This window comes from Pithys albifrons, chromosome 9 (genome assembly GCF_047495875.1).
Source record: "Pithys albifrons albifrons isolate INPA30051 chromosome 9, PitAlb_v1, whole genome shotgun sequence".
In the NCBI taxonomy this organism is placed as follows: domain Eukaryota; kingdom Metazoa; phylum Chordata; class Aves; order Passeriformes; family Thamnophilidae; genus Pithys; species Pithys albifrons.
The window spans coordinates 21,007,208-21,026,075 of NC_092466.1; the positions used below are offsets into that span (position 1 = coordinate 21,007,208).

Consider the following 18,868-nt stretch of genomic DNA (forward strand, 5'->3'; position numbering starts at 1 on the left):
ACTGACACACACTAAATTCCAATACTTACTTATATTCTGTTTTAGCAGTAGAAGTTCTTGATGTAAATGGGAACAGAAGTATGTAATGCCAAACTACAGTGATGTCTCTGTCCAACCTCCTCTGGAAAATAGTGAGTCAGACCCGTAAAAATTAGAAGGAAGTCCAAGACTAGAAAAAGTGTATGCTGGAACAAACCCAAAGGGTAGTGTTGTGAACACCACTCCTCACCAACAACCATTAGTAGCATGACTGGCTTTTATGTAATTTAAGTTACAAATGCAGTTCAAGAGACCTACCGATAAACATGTGTATCACAGCACACACCTGTCTGTTGATTGTAATCTCCTTTCGGTTCAACACCTTCCCTGTTATTTTTTTCTCTGTAACATGAAACCTCGCTATTGCAAAATCCAAACAACGTTCAAAGATTATTTTTCTATTTACAGTCTAGTGAAAAATGTTTAAAGTGCAATTCTCTCTGTCTTTCCAGTCAACATTCTTTCCATTCCAGTCCCACTTCCTGCAGTTTCCTCGGCTGACTTTTGCTTTGTACCACAGTTGTCTGAATTAAGACATAATGCTCTCAGTAGAAACTGGGTTTGCAAACACAGTTTAAAACATAGCACATGCCCAAAAAGCTATCTGAAGGCAGCTGGCAAAGCTGAGTTTTACTATCAGTTGACATCACTCCAAGAAGTCAGAGGACCACCTGGGGATCAGAGGGCAGCAGTGCTGACATTGAGGCACTTGACAATTGAGCAATGGTTTACAAAGAGTTAATCATCTATAGCTTTCAGCAAGCAGAAAAACAGCTGTAAATAGAAGTGGAGGCTTGGAAAGACAAGACAGAGAGGAGACTGGATACAGAAGGGCCATGGGCAGCACAAGGACTCAAACACATGAATGAAAACTGCTAAGGGCTGGAAGGACACAATCTAGAAGCAGTGGAGGGTGAGGAAGAGAAGGCTGCAGCAGCAAAAATATTCCAGGAATGGTGGAAATGGGGTGAGGGAAACAGGATTCATTAACAGGACTTTCCCAATATGCACATTACTCTTCCATTATGCAATATGTAGACCTTTCCTCAAGCAATTAAAATAAACTCCAAGTTTTCAAACCCCTTATCAAGTCTGTAGGAGTCTTTTGGAATCCTTATGATAAGGAAGGCATTGGTGCCTCATGCAGATCTTGCCACAAAACAAAATAGAAAATATCAGGAGGGAAGTGTGGTTGTCCATGTCCATGGCAAAACCCTGGCGCTGGAGGAGCCCAGGATCTCTCATGCCTTCTCCAATTCCAAAGTCTGTCTGTGGAAACGAGGATTTCTTCCTCATCAGAGAGCTGCCAAAGTCAGCCAAGTTGTCCCCAAGGTCTATCTTCTGGCTGCATGGCCAGATGTGCAGAGCACCTGGTCCTCAGCCCTGGCAATGCATGAGCACACACCAATGTAACCAATGTACCACAAAAAACCTTATAGTTGACATGGAACTTCCTCTGCAAGAGGAATCTCACTATTACAGCTCTGCTTTGCCCATGATGGGAACCATTCCTGCTTAGGCCTTTGATGGCCCATCTCTACTGCAGCCCCACCATCTGCTGCCCAGTTGTTAGGACAAGTCCCCCCATGCTCCCCACAGACAGAGCGCTCTGTTGCAGGATTCTGGTGTAGGGAGCCAGGGGCACACAGCACCTGGACAAGTAAACTCCACTTTGCCCAAAGCTCTGAGCCACAGTTGCATGACAGAAAAGGAGTGCAACACTGGAGCATTCATTTACAGGATGTATTTATTACACTGTAAAAAGTCCATTGGATTTGCAGTAATTTACTCTGTATGTACACTGGTGGTATTCCCACCCCAACTGTAGGTTCCTCTTCGTACAGGACACACTGTGTTGGAGTCCAACCCATGCCCCTCCCAGTCACCAGGGGGATTTCCAAGATTGAAATTATCGAGAATAGTACCCAACTACTGAGGGAGGAGGAGGAATAGCAATGCAGCACTTGCAAGGCAGCCAGCTCGGCTCTGGCCACGAGGGGGAAGAGCGGGATGTCCTTGCTGCAAGGTGGAAGCCCAAGAATGACTACCAGGGCCTCAGCTGCAGGGGTTTCTGGGGGAGAATGATGTGGGATCCCAACAACTAGAAGATGCACAAGGGTGCAATCTTTGCAGAGCTTCCAAGAGAAACCACTGCAGACTTGCTGGGCATGTGCCAGCAGGTGCCACAGATCCCCACATCTTCTGCAGCTGAAGAGGATGTTCTTTTACGGAAGGGGGCTGGTCACCAAAACGCCAGTGGCAAACAACACATCACTGCTATGTACCCCACGGAATGGCCCCCAAGTGCTGTGTGAGAGATAGCCATGGTGCTCTGCTCTCAGCATTTCCTTCTCATCTGCTCAACTAGCCTTCTGGATTTGCTCTCTCCAACCAGAAAGCCTGATTACACTTAGAGGAGGAGGGAGGAAAGCCATGCTGCCCCTATCAGACTCTGCTGCATACTCCATATCTGGCATGGGGATTGCTGTCATCTGTATTGCAGAAGGAAAGCATGTGCCTACAGCAAGAAGCTCTGTGTAGCAAACTGGTAGCTGCAGGCAAGAAGACCTATGTAGCTAACTGGGAGCTGCACTGTAAGCAATCCACATTTCTAACAAAATTCTTTACCTGCTGAACCCAGGCATGCCCAGAGCCCAAACAAAGCAGTGCAACCAGAAGACTGGGCAGGAAAGCTAGGGAATGGCTGGAGAATTGTCCAGGGACTGGATTTAGTAATCTTGAGAGGCAGCCCTTTACTGCAACCCCTCTCTGGTGTGACATCAGTAAGTTTCCCCTCTTTACCAGATGAACTCGTGGCAGCTTGATCCCAGGCTGCTGGGTGGGGGTGTTGCCTGGCCCCTGAGATTGCAAAGGCAAGAAGGTCAGTGGAACTGGGCACCCCTTCAAGAAGACAGGAATTTCTAGGCAGATTTCTAGGTGATGCGACAAGAAGGGAGCAGAATGGGATGTGTTCCAGAGGATTGTGGCAACAGTCCTTCTGCTCCTGTTAGCATCATCTAAACAAACATACCCGCTACCAGAGAATATTTGGCAAGCAATCTCTACCCACGGAGCTTCCTCAGCAGACAGTTCTCAGACACCCTCAAACTAATTGACTTCAGAGGTTGTCATGGGGTCAGTAGGCCGTGGAGTAGTCAAGAGGGGAACAGGAGAGGTGGCTTCAATTAGGGCTGGGTTGAGAATGATTGGCAGAGTCATAGGTGGCACCCCAACCTGCAGGGGAGAAGTAAGAGGCTGCAGGATGAGTGGTGGCTGTGCTGTCGTAGGAGGTATGTCTGTAACAGGGCTTGTCTTTGTTGCAGATGCTGGGAAAGAAGGAGAGGCAGGTGCGCTGATGGTGGGTGAGGCAGGGGCAGTGGCTCTCTCAGACTCTGGAAAAAGGAAGAGACAAAAATACATCCTTACACAGGTCCTGACAAAGTGACCCATTAATTCAAAACTAAACAGGGCTGAAGATCTACTCAGGGCCTTTTGAGGCTTGCCCCTTCCATGTAGCTTCATACAAGAGGCCCTGAGGAGCAGGTGGTGATTAATCACAGGCATTCTGCCCACCCCAATAACCTCAGCAAGAGGGACAAAACCTATCCATTTGGAAGTACAATAGTTCACAACACTAGAGGCCTGGTCACCATAGATCATGCTAAAGCAGGGAAAAGCAGTTTCATGTCACCATGCTGGGAAGATGATTCCAGAAAAAAGAAAACAGGACTCACCAGTGGCACCCAGTTCACCAGGCTTCTCCAAAGGAGTCAGGTGGGTGGCTGATCTCACATCCCCCACAGGAGAAGGGGGCAGGGCAGATACTATTGATTTCTGATGCTGCTGCTCCACTGGTATGTTGGGGACAAGATCTAGGAAGACAAAACCTGCAGTGAGGCCACAGACCAGCTTCCTCACTCCTTCTGCCCACTCTCAATTTGCCCTTCTTGTGCCAAGCTCCCACAGCCTCCTGCAACTATCATTTCATCAGCATCCAGGCACTGTGGCAGCTGGGTACTGGACAAGGTGCAAGCACTGTTCCAAAACCTGTTTTCTTAAGCTTTCCCAGCCTCTTGTACCTTGGATGACTGTCTGTTTGAAGAGCTCATCCCGTAGCCGAGGTAAGAAACAGTCAATGCGCTCCCAGGTGATTTCCCAAAGATCTGAGTATCCTGTCCGTGAGTCAGCACTGTGGAATATCCCAGCCGTATCCATAACGAGCAGCATATTCTTCAGAGACTCTGGAATGGCCTCCAGCTATAATCAGAGACAACACTCCTCAGGACACAGAGAATGGACACACACCAATGAACAAATGCTCCAAACAACTGATGGGATGCCTTGGAAACAGAGTCCAAAGTGAGAAACCATAGAACAAAATGGTTTGAAGTTCAGAAGGTTAAGAGGGGTGAAGGGTTGTCCAAAGCACTGCACCATCACATTTAGCACCTTACCAGTAAGTCACTGGAGCCAGCATGCATATATTTGTCCATAAAGTCTAGGATTGTGAGCCACAGGGCAGCAAAAGTGGTCAGTGAGAGCAGTGGGGAGAGATGCTGTAGGAACACCTAGGACAAAACACAGCTCCTGTCAATAAGTAGTATGGGGGCTGCTGCTCATAGCTTGATAAGCCAGTCTTGTGAATCTGGATTCCCCATCCTTGTGGCAGACTGGGAGCACGCACAAGCCTGGCCTGAGGATGCCACAGGCCTCCACTCTTCTGAGCTGCGTATGTGGAGGGGGACCTTGTCTCCTTTGCAGGCAGCCCCTGCAGTCTGCATCACCATGTCTTCCAGCCCTTCCAGCCTCTCTGCCTCAGGTCAGAACTATCAGCTTGCATCACTTCATCGTGAGAACAGACTGTCTTCAATGTTGGGTGAAATACTTTTCTCCCTCTTAATCATACAAATTCCTTCCTGACAACTTTTCCAAGGACCAGGATCATGGAGACAGTTCTGGAAAGAAGGCAATTCCCAGCAACAGAAGCTGGTGGAGAAGCCCAGCACTGAAGACAGTCAAACTAGCACCCTGACACCTGTCCAGATCAGAGATGCTGAGAAGCAAACACAGCAAACAGTTTGTTTTTCTTGAGGAACAAGGTTTCCCCAGAGCTTTCACGTAGCAGAAACATGCTTACCTTGGAGAGTAATGTTGAGGCTCTCATTCTAGTTTCTTCCATCCCACCAATGTCAGCTGGGCTGATGTTCTCAAGCAGCTTGGTTAACAGAGGGAACAGCACCTGTTGGATCAGACACATGGATATTTTAGAGCTGAAAAATGACTGATGAGATTTGTCCAGACAACCTTACAGGAAGGAGCTGGCTTTTGGGACTGGTGGCTTCCAGGCAGAGACCATGAGAGAAGCAACAGAAGCGAACACGAGTGGATTCACTTCAATACTCCAAAAGGCTCTGTCAGAAACCTAAGCAGAGAGGAACTTTTCACAAGACCAGAGTAAGTCTCTTGTGGGGAACAAGCTGCTCAAGAGGATAGTGCTGAAGTAGGATACCATTCTTCCACTCCTGCACACAGCTTTGCTCTTTGTAACAATGCTGTCCTGCTTACATACCCAGCCCAGCCAGGAGGGTTACCTTGTTGAAGCAGGACTCCCATTCCAGGGCATCCAGAGCCTGCAGGTCATGTACCAGAAGGGCCCGCTGCAAGTAAGTGAGCGCTTGCATCCGTATCTGGCGTCGGGCATCACAGCACAGCCAGGCAATGCCTGCAAGAGAGAGATGGATTCAGGGCAAAGCCCACAGTGAAAGTGTCACATCCCAATTTCCCTAGCTTAGGGTAAAAAGTCCAATGAAGATCTGAGATAAAAAAAAGGATTATACTTGTTCCAGGCCATAGACTAGCATCTACTGTCAAATCCAGAAACATGCTGGCAGATAACTCATGCTAAAGATGTCTTTCCAAATCTGATCCAAATTCTTTTTCAATTACAACAGACCTTCAAAACAACCTTTGCCTGCCTTCTGCAGTTAGTTCTTGGCTCCTCAACTTTCCTGCCATTATTTTGTAAGTGTCTCTGCATGCTGTCATCACCAGCTTTACCCTGTAGCAAAGGACACCAGCAGTTGGACCACAGTGTTCGTGAATCCGCTGTGATTTTCCTGGCCACTGTCTCCAGGTGTCGCTGCTCCTCCGCCCAGGAGCTGTAAATGCCAGCTGCTCGCGTGTGCAAGGTGTGCATGAGGTCCAGGAGCTGCAAGTACATGGCACAGTAAGAAACACATAGGACTTAAAATTTTGAAGCAACTCTGGTCTCTGCTCTTCTCCAAACCAATGCTAAAAGGCTCACAGCTACTCAAGCCTGCTTCCTGTGTGTACATAACCATGCACAGCTATAGAGATGCTGTCAGGCCCTGCAGTCTGTGCCCTCCTGAAGCGGTCAAGTGCCAGGCATTTTCAGCAAGATTTGTTTCAGTTCAGTTGCCATGTCAATCCCATCTTTGAGGAACACCATTCGAGTCCTGCCAAAAGGAAGAATGGACTCTTTCCTGGCACAGAGCATTGACTCTCCTAGGCAGAAAATTAAACCCAGTTGATTCAACTATGCTGTCCAGGAACAACTCTCTGCAACTTTTTTTTTCTTAACAAAAAAGGCATGAAGTATATGCAAAGTTGCCTCAGAACAGCCTCGTATGGGCACATGACAGCACTCTGTAGCCAGTTTACTACTGCACTGAGGCCCAACAGCCTGACAGTCAGCAAGCCTGTGCCTTCACACCTGTGAATTATCAGCTGGAGAGAAATTACTTCCTTAACCCAGTCCTTTGTACTTGAAATCCCAGTGACACAGCCCACAGGCCTTTCCTCTTTCCACAAGCTCAGATGCCCTGTCAGATGCCCTGCTAATCCTACATGAACCTCATGCCTTCAAATGCCCTCGGCTCACATCCATCTTACCTACTACAGTGATTCACAGCTTCAGACCTCCTTGCTTTCTACAGGACCTCTCTCTCCATTGCTATTCTGCTTTTGCCAGTACAAACCATCCTCTTCCAATGCAGAACCACACAGTGCCAGCAAAGCCACCCTCTGTCCAATGCCCACTAATTCAGGATGCAGCCCTCCCTTGCCCCATAAACAATCCCAGTGATTACCGAGGAAGGCCCTAAGTATGGGAAAGGAGAGGAGGAAATCCTTGCTATACTTACGTCCTGACTAACCTGTAAAGACACAGTGTGGTAGCTGGCAGGGATGCTCTCATCCTCGTCCTCATCACTGTGTGCGTGTGCCTGGTGCTGGCTCAAGACCCGGGATCGCCGTGTGGAGCTCTCCTTTGGCTTTTTTTTTAACCGACTGGATTTACTGTCATACCTGTGGCTCTTCCCTCTCTTCTCCTGGGACTTGTAGCCTAGAAAGTAAAAGGCAGCAACATACCATATTGACTATAGTTCACCACAAAATTTTCTGTCTTCCAACACATAGAGCAGCCACCTTTTGATATCCCCAGCAGAGGGCCCTGTCCTGTGAAATGACAACCACCTGCTTGTAGAAGACCCGCCATGCCTTACGGACAAACTTCAGCAAGAGCTGATACTGCTACCTACACCTCAACTCCATACCTCCTCTCCATTCCAGGGAGGAGAATAAGAATAAGCTCCCAGCTGCCAGCAGGAGCCAGGACAATTTTTGCATAGTAGACAATTTTTGCATTTTCTGGGGGTTGGGGACTCATTCCCTGACAGTATAATTCACATCTCTTGCCAAATGACCACCCCAAGTGCAATTCTGATTGTCAAGTGAAGGCCATCTTACCCCCATTCAAGCTCGCCTCTACGAAGATACGGATTGTTTTGACACACAGCTCGAAATTCTCAGGTGTGACATGGGCAGCATCTCGCACAATGAAGGACAGGGACTCAACACATTTCATGAGAGACTTTGTGTCATGTGGGCCCAAATCTAGCCCCACAGTCAGGCTGTACTGGTTGACAAGAGGAGATGGACCCAGCCTGCTGAGCCCAGCAGTGGATCTGGAGGTGTCGATGTCGTCTTTCCCCACCTGCAGGGCACAGCAAGAGGGTAGCAGGAGAGTGTAGTATAAAAGCAGCACCTCATGCACACACCTTCAGCCTTTCTTCTGAAGCCAACATGTAACATTTCTGTAGGGTCCATTTCCCTTCTTCCTTTGCCTCTAAGTTTTTTCCTCTCCATCTCTATGTCTCCCCATCATCTCTTTATATTATCAGCACATCTTATCTCTCTCTTCTACTGCCTTATTCTTTCTTTCTCTACCATACCCTCTGCTCACAGTCATGCTAGGGGTAGTCTTCTTTGGGCTCCAGAAGCCCATTGGCTACTCACCACTAGCCAGCCACTGTTCATGACATCCACATCTGTCACTGAGCGATGCATCTTGCCTGGCTTCCCATGGTCTGTGTACACCTCGGAATCAGAGGTATAGCCACGGTCCAGGCTCATGTCACTCAGATGACAGGAAGAGGAGACCTCGCTGTCTGATTGAGCACCTTCAAAACAAAAGCATAGAAATTAGATCAAAGACAAATCAAAACCTTGAAAGAGTAGCTGTGGATAAGGCAGGAATCCAGATTAGTCAGATCAGCATCAGCCAGGAACCATTAGCGGGTCCTGGAAGAAACCAGCCCAGGCCTCTGCTCCTGTGAGCCCTATTTCTCCCCTGTAGCTGTGTTTTGCTTTCTCCTGCAGAGGAAAGGAGGTTTCTATCCTCTGCTGTCATCTGTCACCCTGACCATGGATTTAAACAGGGCAGGGTCCAATGCTTCAACCCTGAGGGAAGAATCAGATGTACCATACACTTTAACAACTACTTGAAGTCTAAGCTCAGCCAAGACAACTCCAAAAGCACAACACATGTAGGAATTGCATGACCCCTCTGGGGACACTCACATCCACACTAATACTGGTCAGGTCTTTCTCATGAACAGCAATCCAAACTAGCACATTCCACACCTGTCACATCTACCTTCCCTGACATTTAGGTTAACCTTAAATTTCACATGCCCCAAGACAGACATCTGTGCAAGGGACAAATTTAAGCTACTGATATAACGTTATTTAGAAGCAAAAACTCATTCTCTCCATTGGTCACCACTATCTAGAAACTCACTAACAGACAGACTTGCTGTGAATACAGCGCACCAAACATTTTCAGGAGATAAAGAGAACTAATGTTCTGATGTGCAAGGTGCCAAGTCAAGCAGTTTGATCTATTAGCAAAGACAGAGCAGTGAAAAAAAAAGAAAAGAAAGAGATGGGAGAAGACAGCCCAGCATTAACCTAGAAGGCAAATGCTGCAAGTGTTTTACAAAATTGTGTTTCTCCCATCTGTCTAAAACAAAAGCATAAGGACCAAGCAAGAAGATCTAGGAAGAAAAAGCCTTCTGGAAAAATCTTTTCTTGCTCTCTGCTTTACAAGTCTGAAGATATCAGCCTCAAATACACTACCGGTTGGCTAAAGTAAAACAGAACAATTTGCTGAAAAGACCATCTTTCTAACATAGTCAAGAGAAGTGTGAAATAATGGGTTGGTCTTGTGGCAATGGTTCAGGCACTACTAATACAAATGAATTTGGAAATAGAATTTTAAATAATAACTCCCTTTATGAGATCCTTAAAATGGAGACAGAAAGGAGTCAGTCCCACAAAGAAGCAAGTATGACAGGAGCAGCAGCTGAGTTTACATTACATGCCTAGATGAGAGATTACAGTACCCAAGGCACCAGACCACAACCAGCAGAAAATGCTCCTTGGGTAGATCAAAGACCTTCTACAGCTGCTACAACTGATATCAGTTTTCCTCCCACTGCTCCCCCAGGGACTAGCACCTGGATTGCTGCTCACTGAATAGGAAGAGATGGCAGAATAGAGACAGGGACAGACTATGAGGTAGGAGTGAACAGCAGGTGCTGTTCTTTAATCTTGCTAATGTAGTTTAATATCAGCTTTGTTTTCTTGCAGTCCCCTTTGCTAATTGAAAAGCTTGAGGAAGCAGCTGCTTATCTGGCAGGCAGGCATCAGATTTCCTAGCAAAAGCTGGCCTGTCTTACCTGTGTCGTTATCTGCCCTTGCTGTAACCTGCAGGGCTGCAGGCGGCTTCACCCCAGACCCGATACACTCCAGGAGGGTGAAGAGTGTGTACCAGTCATCTCCAGAGTGAATGTTTGCAGCATTGGTCTTCAGGAGTTCATGAAGGCCATAGGCAACCTCATGGCTAACTCTGGACAGCACATTTGGCTTCATCATAAGCAGAATACGTAATGAGAGGAGAACCTGGCCAGAGGAGACAAGAATAACAGACCTTGTAATTTACACTCCATTCTCCATCAACGTACCCTTCATTTATTTAGAGATACTTTTAACTGATTTTTTTTTATCTGCAGCACAGGTTAAATATGGGTCCACCAAATAGCAGCTGGTTTCCTGTGTTGCCACAAACCTCCCCCAATAACTGCATTTCAAGAATCTCTTACCTGTGCACTGATTTCTTCTCGGCGGAGGAGTCGAATGGCCAGCCTCAGCAGCCCCACCACTGCCCTCTCCACCAAGAAACAGAACTCCATTGCATGGACACAGAGATGATAAAGGTGATCTCGGACAGTTTGCCAGACACAGGTCACACGGTCCCTAGCCACAACAAGGAGGAGGGAAAGGGTGGGATGAAAGGAGGTGAGACAAGCAGGATCCAGCTACCTCTCCCAGAACTCCAGTCAACCCAGTATTTAATACAAATGAAAAACTCCAGCTGGGAGATGTAAGAACAGACACATAGAAACAACAAAGCCGTCAAATTTCTTACTCATTACTTGCAAAGCAAACAGGTGGGAGAATTATCCCTCTGGAGTTTAATTTGTATTCTCCAGATTTCAGAATATCAAGCAATAATTCATGAGCTAATAGCCATTCTGTTTGCACATGCTAGAGTGGAATTGTTAAGCCCTGAAATTACAGCCACATGCTGCTTCAGCTGGGCAAACCAAGCACATAAGGAACTCAGCTGCAGTAAAGCAGGGATGCTACAGTCAATAAGCACATATTTCAAGGTCATACCTATTCTCTAGAACAATCCGCAGAAGCATCTCCAAGCAGAAGGCTGCATCCTCTTCATCGTATGTCTCCTCATCAGGAGTCACAGAGATTAGAGCCTGGAAGAGCCAGAAATTTTTTGTGAATCACAAGCTTCCAGAAATGGGGGACCAACAAGTGAGGATCAAAAGAATGCTTTGAGTCTGAGCAAAACTGCACTCCACTGTCTGGTGAGGTCACACATCATCTATAAAAATGCACTGGATAGAGATCAAGATAAATATATGGAAAAATTGTATATTTTTTATTATTCAAGATGCAATATCCAGCAGCTTCTTGCTAGTAATATGTCATCATGCCTAGGCTTTGCAAATGAAGATTTTCGAGCCTGCACAGTGGATTTTTTAGGTGAGGCTCAGTGTGTGCAGAACTGGCCCCACCGTTTAAGTCCTGAGGTTCATCTGCCCCGGCCGAGCGAGCTTGGACAGTGACAGTGAAGTCCTTGTGACTAGAACTTACAGCACCCAGCTGGTATTCCCAGGAGGTCTCCCATCCAAGTACTAACCAGGCCTGACCCTGCTCAGCTTCTGAGGTCTGACGAGATGGGGCGTCAGGGTAGCATGGCCGTAGTTAAATGATGTGTGAAGCACAAAAAAAAGGAGACATACCTGGGAATGACTACAAATACTGGAGCTATTCCACTCAAGCCACCAGCTTGCATATGAAGGGCGAATTCCTGACATAACTGGAATAGGAACAAATTGTTCCCCTGGAACTGAAATGACACTCCACCAGGGAGATGAGCTTCTCTAGCCCAAAGGCTAATGAATCCAGCCTTATTACATCTCCCACAAAAGCCAGGTACCAAATGTTTCTAGAGCAGCCTTTTAGAATGCTCTCATTAGGTACACAGCATGGCAGAAATTATGAAAATTTTTAAGCTCCTACACAGAGCTACAAATACTTTCAAACACCTGCCAAGAGTCCTCATGGCTTTTAGAATGCATTCCACAATTTAATATTTTCTTCTACTACCAAACTGTGGCTGCCAGCACAGAAGTTACTTTTAACAGCTGAACTAATGACTAGTTTCATATCCCAAATAGTTTCAAGACCTCCTTTGGGGACAGAGGAGCTAGGTGAGTACACAGCACATATCCACAATCATGCATAGCATACTTGTTCCATCACCAGTCCAGTCCCTTGCCCAGCATCTCTCTCACCTTCATGAGCTCTTGGAGCGATTCAAGTTGGAGGAATTTGCTTTCTGTGATCAACTTCTCAGGATCACAATGCTGCAAAAGACAGAAAAGAGGACTGTGCTTCTGGGGAATGTGGATGGCATACAAACAGATCCTCCAGAAACACATCATGTTCACAGGAAAGATACAGATAGTGCCTTTAACACAATTACCTGGAGGAAAACTCCTGTCAACTAGTTCGCTCTTTAACATCAAATATGTTTAGCAGACCTGATCTGTGCTAGACAAATTTTGACAGACAACTCCTGTAAGTCCATACATTGGTCAAACCCCAGGTTCAGATTTTGTTAACACCATATGCCTTAACAATGTCTTGCAGAAGATTAGTCATTTGAGAATTCATTAATTTGTCTTCAAATACAGGACTGTGATGACAAGGGCAGATCCCAGTCTCTTGAGGGGAATCAGCCCTGTTTTCATGTGTGCACACAAGACCATTTAGACGTCAACCCAGATACACTTCTCCATAGTTTCTTACAGTTCCTAAGTTCCCTTTACCTCCAATACTGCCTAGCAGCATGCATATTTATGTTTCTATTGCCTGTTACTCACATAGTATTGTCCCCAAGAAAAAACAGGTTCTTCTACAGTCTATATGTTACCTTTATGCATTCCAAAGCTGCTCGCTTTGCCTCCTGTGTTTCTGTAGATGGCCCTCTCATACCAGATTGCTCTGTCCCACTGAGGGTGAGCCAACTAACAAAACTCAGTACTGTTGATTCACCACTGCAAATCAGAGGGGACCAGCATCAGTAAGAAAACAAGAAACCATGTTGTTTTGCAGCTTTGGTACAAAAATGACTGCCTGGGACATCTACACCACCCACCGGTTAGACGGTGTCTCCTCACGCTGCAGGTAGATTTTGCCATTAGGATCCACAAAGTCTTCAACCTGGAATACAGACCAGGACATATAGATGACCAGTTGTTCATTTCTTTGTAGCCTTCCCCCCCAACCCTGTAATGTTTCTCTTAGTGATGAAACACTACACCAAACTGTCCATGTGTATGCAATCAAACCCAGCTCTTCGCCCCCCGCCCCATCCCACCAGTACACTGTCAGTCTCATTTGGCAACACCAAGGTTTGTGCCTATAAGCATGTCTCTCTTCTGTACAATACTCAAGATCTGTTCAAGTAAAATAAATGCTGGAATTTCTCAAATCAAAAAAAAAAAAGAAACCCTATGAAAGAAGCTGCTCACAGCTTGAACACTACACCCTTACAGGCTTCCAAGCTCTGTACACACTTTACCAAAGCCAGGCCTTCCCAAGAGAGCTCTCTTCCTCTTGGAACTGGCTCTAAGAAAAGCCAGATTCCCACTCCCCTTACTCTTCAATTATCCACTGGCTGGTCATTATTACCTCCACCATGGCCTTGGGCAGCAGCTCTGCTCGGAAGAGCTGTAGCATGGCCTCCATGATGTTTTTCCAGCCCTCTCGCAGAATGTCACCGTGGCGATGGGCCAAGTGAAACACAGTCTTTGCTGCAATATGGGCCTTGGGATTACTTCCAAAAACAGTGGGCAGGTTCTCAATAGACTGTAGGAAAAAAGAGGCAGTGGCAATCAGTCAGAAAGGGATGTTTGCTTTTCAACACGTATCAGGGCAGATGCTTCAAAACTGAATATGGGAAAGAAAAATTCTCTGTATGATGCTTGGATACCTCCTCAGCTCATATTCACTTTGCACAAAAACAAGGACAAGATACAAGCTGCCTGATACAAGCTGCATCACTGAACTACCTAGACACAGGCTCCTCAAGAATGACAAAACATTTTCAAAGTCCTTGCTGAAACACTAATTATCCTGCTATGGAACTCCTTTCAGGATCAGTGCCTCATACAAAAAGTACCATATCTCCTCTGGAAGCAGCAATTACTCCGTCCTACTGTTAGAGAAGGAAACTAGGGCCAAAAGCATTACTGACTTGCAAAGTTACTCCTATCACTACTCAACAGCAAGATACAAAGTAAGAGTGATGAATCCTGACATGCAGTCTCTGCCAATAATTGCCGGATCACAAATCCTCATGATCTATTCAATGCACTCACAGCTTTTCAAAATACAGAAAGTGTGCTAAATCATTGAAACCAACCAAGCATATGCTGCCAAAACAAGAATAATCCCAGCAATCATGTGAGCTATTATCAGACACTGTAACACACTCCACATTTCTGCAGTTACTTAAGGTCATTGCCATGTTCCCTTTTAGCAGGGATGGCCTTTGCCATTCTCTTGCTTCTGTGGACAAAATCCATACTTACTCTCTCATCAAGAATAGCAGAGAAGACATGAGATAATGTGGATTGACCCTCAATCTCAGATCTGAAGCTCAGAGAAAGTAGTCTTGCTTCAGCCAATCTGCTGGCAAAACTGTTATCAAAATGGGTCTTTGATTTAGAGGCAAACTCCACTAGAAGTGCCAATCTGAAAATCTGGCAGAAATGTGACTACCAATTTGTGTTTCTTCCATCACTGGTATGGGGAAACCACAAGAACACATACATCACTGCAGTCTCAGAGTGCAAACAGTAATATGGCTGATTTTGCACTGTGGTAACAAGCCACAGCCACTGAATTAAAACACACGTTGGTTTTGCTACTACTTATACACAGAGTCAGTATGAGTCTTAACTGCGGATCATGAAGTGCGGCATTTGTTCTTCATAAATTGCTTAAGCCCCCTCCATGTTCCTTTCCATTCCTCTTATTTCAAGCAAAGTGGCCATGCATAGCAACTGCAGTGCATGAGGAAGATGTCTGCTCACCAGGATGATCTGACCTGGGAAATGCTGAGCAGCTAAGTGACACTTTGATGTTCTTCCCTTGCTTTCTAACAGTTCCTCCTTGCTTTGTTTCCTCAATCCACTGAAGAAGGCCCCTCCTTCTCCCTTTCCAGCAGACTATCTCTCAAATATTTGTTCAGTTGTCCTATTCCACTACTGTCTCCAATCCTTACAGGAATTTAAGACAGCAGAAAGTAACTGGTGGCCAAAGATAAGAACTCAGCCTTGTTCAAATCCAGAAGTCCCTGATTCTACACCATCATCAAAAAACATGCTTGCTTAATTTACCAGACCTTGAACTGCTCCAGATTCCATTCCCACAACTAGATGGGATGCAGCTGGCAAGAGCTGGTGCATCTGAGGGCTTATCTACTTGCTTCTACAGAGACATTCCTCTGCTTGTATTATTTATTGGTAGTCTTGAGGTCTGGAATGCTTGGAGAGGGATCAAGTATTGCATTTTTACTGCTGTGAGCTATGCAGGAAGAGAGAATCTAAAGCAACCCCATGGCTTGGGATTTCTTTGTCTTTTAGTAATCAAACTGGCACTTTGTCACTGTTACAAATGCCAGAATGCAAGTGATACAAAACACTTGGTCCGAACAATTCAATTTCCCTGCAACCTAATTCCATTAACTGCACTAGTTTGCAGGACTGTTCCTTTTTCCTGTCCCTTCAAGGGATTAAAAAAAGTCACCTGTCTTGGCCCTTTTACTCCCATATTTCAGTCTTGAATCATCTTGCTTTCCCTTATGTGTGGCAGTTCTGTTCTGCTCACTGTGGGTCTTGCACTGGTTCTAGGAGTACTGCTGTGAGATTCTTTGGGAGTTCTGACCCTTTACAGGAGTTGCTGTCAACCTCTCTTTAGCACAAATCATGGTCTGTCACACACGGTCTAGCAAACATCTTGGGGAAAACCAGGCTGATGCTGTAACACACAAACAGATTTGGGCAATAAAAGCTTACACCAACCACTGCACCTTGCATTTATTCTCACAGTATAACCCGCAGAAATGGTCTTTAGCGCTTGCTAAAAGTGGGGCAGACAGCCAATCTTATTAGCAGACTCCACACATTAACTGACAATTCAAAGCATTTGTTTTTCTAGTCCCTTTGTGCTTATGTTGTACATCCACACAGCCCCTACACTTTGGAAGCACAGCTCACAAAACAGTCCCTCTTGGCACTGCATAAACCCTCTAATGAAGTAGTCAATATCTGAAATGTATGAAGACGCTTGCAATCACAGGGAAATCTAAGTCTCCTCAGATCATGCAGGTGGAATAAACACTTCTATATCAAAGCATTCTGCTCCTGCACAAACTACCACTTGTAAGTACAAGGAAATCTGCATATTTGAACTTGTCCTGTGGCAGTCCCACTTCACTACGTACTTTCCATTGCTTCCTCCAGAAAACTGGGCAGGGGCTGATAAATACCTACAGATACTGTGATAACAGAAATAAGCAACTACTACTGCTTAACAGAGGAAGAGAGCTCCAATATACTACAAGTCATGCTTCTTTCCCACTCCCTGCAAACTTACCTCACTGCTGAGGGCTGTAAACTTGCAGAGAGAAATTATAAGATTGTCAAACACATCACTAAGGCCATAGTGAGCGGAAATCATTGCACATTTCCTGGAGAAAGAAGAAAACAGAAAATAATGTACTAAGCACAGACAAGTCAGTCTGCAGGACAGCAAATCAGAGACCCTCTCTGTTGACACTTTGACCTTCCTCTCCACCCACTCATAATGAATGCTGATGTATAGAAGTCTGCTACTATCCTTCAAATAATCCAATCCTTATCCATAGATCCTAATATTTGTCTGTGCTGATGCACAGATCACTTTAAAAAAGTGAGTCTAAACAGACAGACCACTTGCACCTGAGCATTATACCCAACCTCCTGTCCTGACGTAAGAGAGAGTTGATGGGACTGGTGGTAATGTTGAAGGTCTAGTTTCCAAGAGATCATGGCTACAGGAGTGTAATAACAGAGCTTAAGGCATTATTTGATCTCTATCTAAGCATGACCAAAGATCATTTTAACAGAGTTACTCACAGATGGCAAGTTTTTTGAATACTGGCCATCTGGGAAGAAAATGACCTCATATACATAAAAGGTTTTGTTCATACACAGAGGTTTTGTCAGAATCACTGTGCAAGTTAAGAGTGACTTTCTCCACCCTCACTTCTAAACAGCCCAGCTGTGTTGGCAGGTCCTTTAAATGCAACCATGTTGGAGTTTAAAAATATGTAGCCCAGGCACTTTGATTTATTACAACACAGCAGTCAAGCCAAACAATGAGTGGCAACCAAGAGAGGACAACATAGGATGAATCGATAAAAGTGACAAAACAAAACCAAAGGCCTGTAGGTCACAATAAAATGCTTTTCAACTGTTAGGAAAAGTAACAGCTGATATTCACTGTGATGGCTCTAGCACACAAACAGGAAATGCTTTTACACTTCTGGGTTTTCATGAAGACAAGAGTTACCTGAAACCAGAAATAGCCTTCTGGATTATACTTTCTTCTAAGCTCTTGTCAAAAACATAAGAAAGTGCTGCAATGGTTGGCCCCCATGTCATGGTGAAGAGATCATGGTCATAGCTTCCAGGAGGCACATGGAGAAATATTCCCTCATCAGTGGCACCACGATGCAGCAGGACATTCCAGATATAGTTTTCCTTCACCAGGCCCGTCTGTTCTTCTGGCATCACTATCTCATCATTTCTACAATGGAGGAAGGCAGAAAGGTTGAATTTTCATTCTAAGCCAAATCTAACATTTACACAGTGCCTTTCATTACAGGGTCCCCGAGATAAGCAATACCTATTCTGGAATGATTTTTCCAGCTCCTGAAACATTCTGTTTTCCTATGCTTCCCTGCTCCTGTTGCCCTTCTTTTCTATCCTGAATATAAAGTCCAGTGGCTCTCAGAAGCACCAACAGTGTAAGGATAATATGGAATAAGCAGCTACTGAACACTACAAGTGCAAAATGCAACACATACTGCAGTTAAATGATAGGACATTTCAGACAGCACACTGGCATAGCTTCAACCCTCATCCCAACTCTCACCCTGTTAGAGTGTTCTCTGTATCTCATTACTCCCAGATCAAAAGAAAAATTAAGTTGCTATATCACTGCAGTCAAGAGTCAAGAATATCCTTGTATAAGAATAATGGAAATATTCATATTATGCCAGAATCAAATATTAGAACACCAAGTAGTATAAAATTAAATATAAAACAAGAAACCAAATGTATGATGGGTGATTTATAACCAAGGTACCACAGCTCCTTAATCTAACCTGGATAAAGCTATACAGTAATAAAGCAATCATGATTAATGCCAAGTACTGCCTGCAATCACAGGTTAAAATACATCAAGCCTAAATACATACTCCCTAGACTTGGGTAACATTGCACAAGAGAGAATCCTTTGTAAGTGACCAAGCAATTGAACAAGAGTCTCAAAGCCACTAAGAACAGTAGATTGCAGTGAATTTGAAAAGTAGAGGCCTTTCTGCAACAATCAAAACATAATGTCCTTCAACTGCCAGAGAAGCAATTTTCATGTGCTAATGACAACTATTAAAATCACTCTTGATTTATGCGTAAGAAATAAGCTCTTCTCAGTTTCAGGTGCTGGCGTATTTTGACAAGAGCTATTAAAAGTGAGATTATATAGGAAACTAAGTTTGCAGTCAACAGCTTGTTTTATCTAAGAACTTTGATTAATATTAACAGAAGCA

General features: G+C 45.1%; 1 protein-coding gene across 4 annotated transcripts in view; it reads right to left on the reverse strand.

The window, feature by feature from the left end:
* Positions 1-1,737: 1,737 nt before the first annotated feature.
* GBF1 (golgi brefeldin A resistant guanine nucleotide exchange factor 1) overlaps positions 1,738-18,868 on the reverse strand; it is a 104,161-nt gene continuing 87,030 nt past the window's right edge. For 2 of the 4 annotated variants that reach the window (XM_071563110.1, XM_071563112.1), the window contains exons 22-40: positions 17,608-17,844; positions 16,651-16,744; positions 13,681-13,857; positions 13,145-13,209; positions 12,920-13,043; positions 12,279-12,350; positions 11,080-11,174; positions 10,503-10,656; positions 10,080-10,302; positions 8,356-8,519; positions 7,807-8,053; positions 7,203-7,402; positions 6,097-6,247; positions 5,631-5,761; positions 5,177-5,278; positions 4,494-4,607; positions 4,119-4,296; positions 3,774-3,911; positions 1,740-3,431 (exon numbers count right to left, since the gene is read on the reverse strand). In XM_071563110.1, coding sequence (XP_071419211.1) covers positions 3,148-3,431; positions 3,774-3,911; positions 4,119-4,296; positions 4,494-4,607; positions 5,177-5,278; positions 5,631-5,761; positions 6,097-6,247; positions 7,203-7,402; positions 7,807-8,053; positions 8,356-8,519; positions 10,080-10,302; positions 10,503-10,656; positions 11,080-11,174; positions 12,279-12,350; positions 12,920-13,043; positions 13,145-13,209; positions 13,681-13,857; positions 16,651-16,744; positions 17,608-17,844 — 2,950 coding nt within the window. In that variant the 3' untranslated portion in view covers positions 1,740-3,147. Of the gene's footprint in view, positions 3,432-3,773; positions 3,912-4,118; positions 4,297-4,493; positions 4,608-5,176; positions 5,279-5,630; positions 5,762-6,096; positions 6,248-7,202; positions 7,403-7,806; positions 8,054-8,355; positions 8,520-10,079; positions 10,303-10,502; positions 10,657-11,079; positions 11,175-12,278; positions 12,351-12,919; positions 13,044-13,144; positions 13,210-13,680; positions 13,858-16,650; positions 16,745-17,607; positions 17,845-18,868 lie in introns of all 4 variants that reach the window. The other 2 variants (XM_071563113.1, XM_071563111.1) reach the window with 2 other exon arrangements.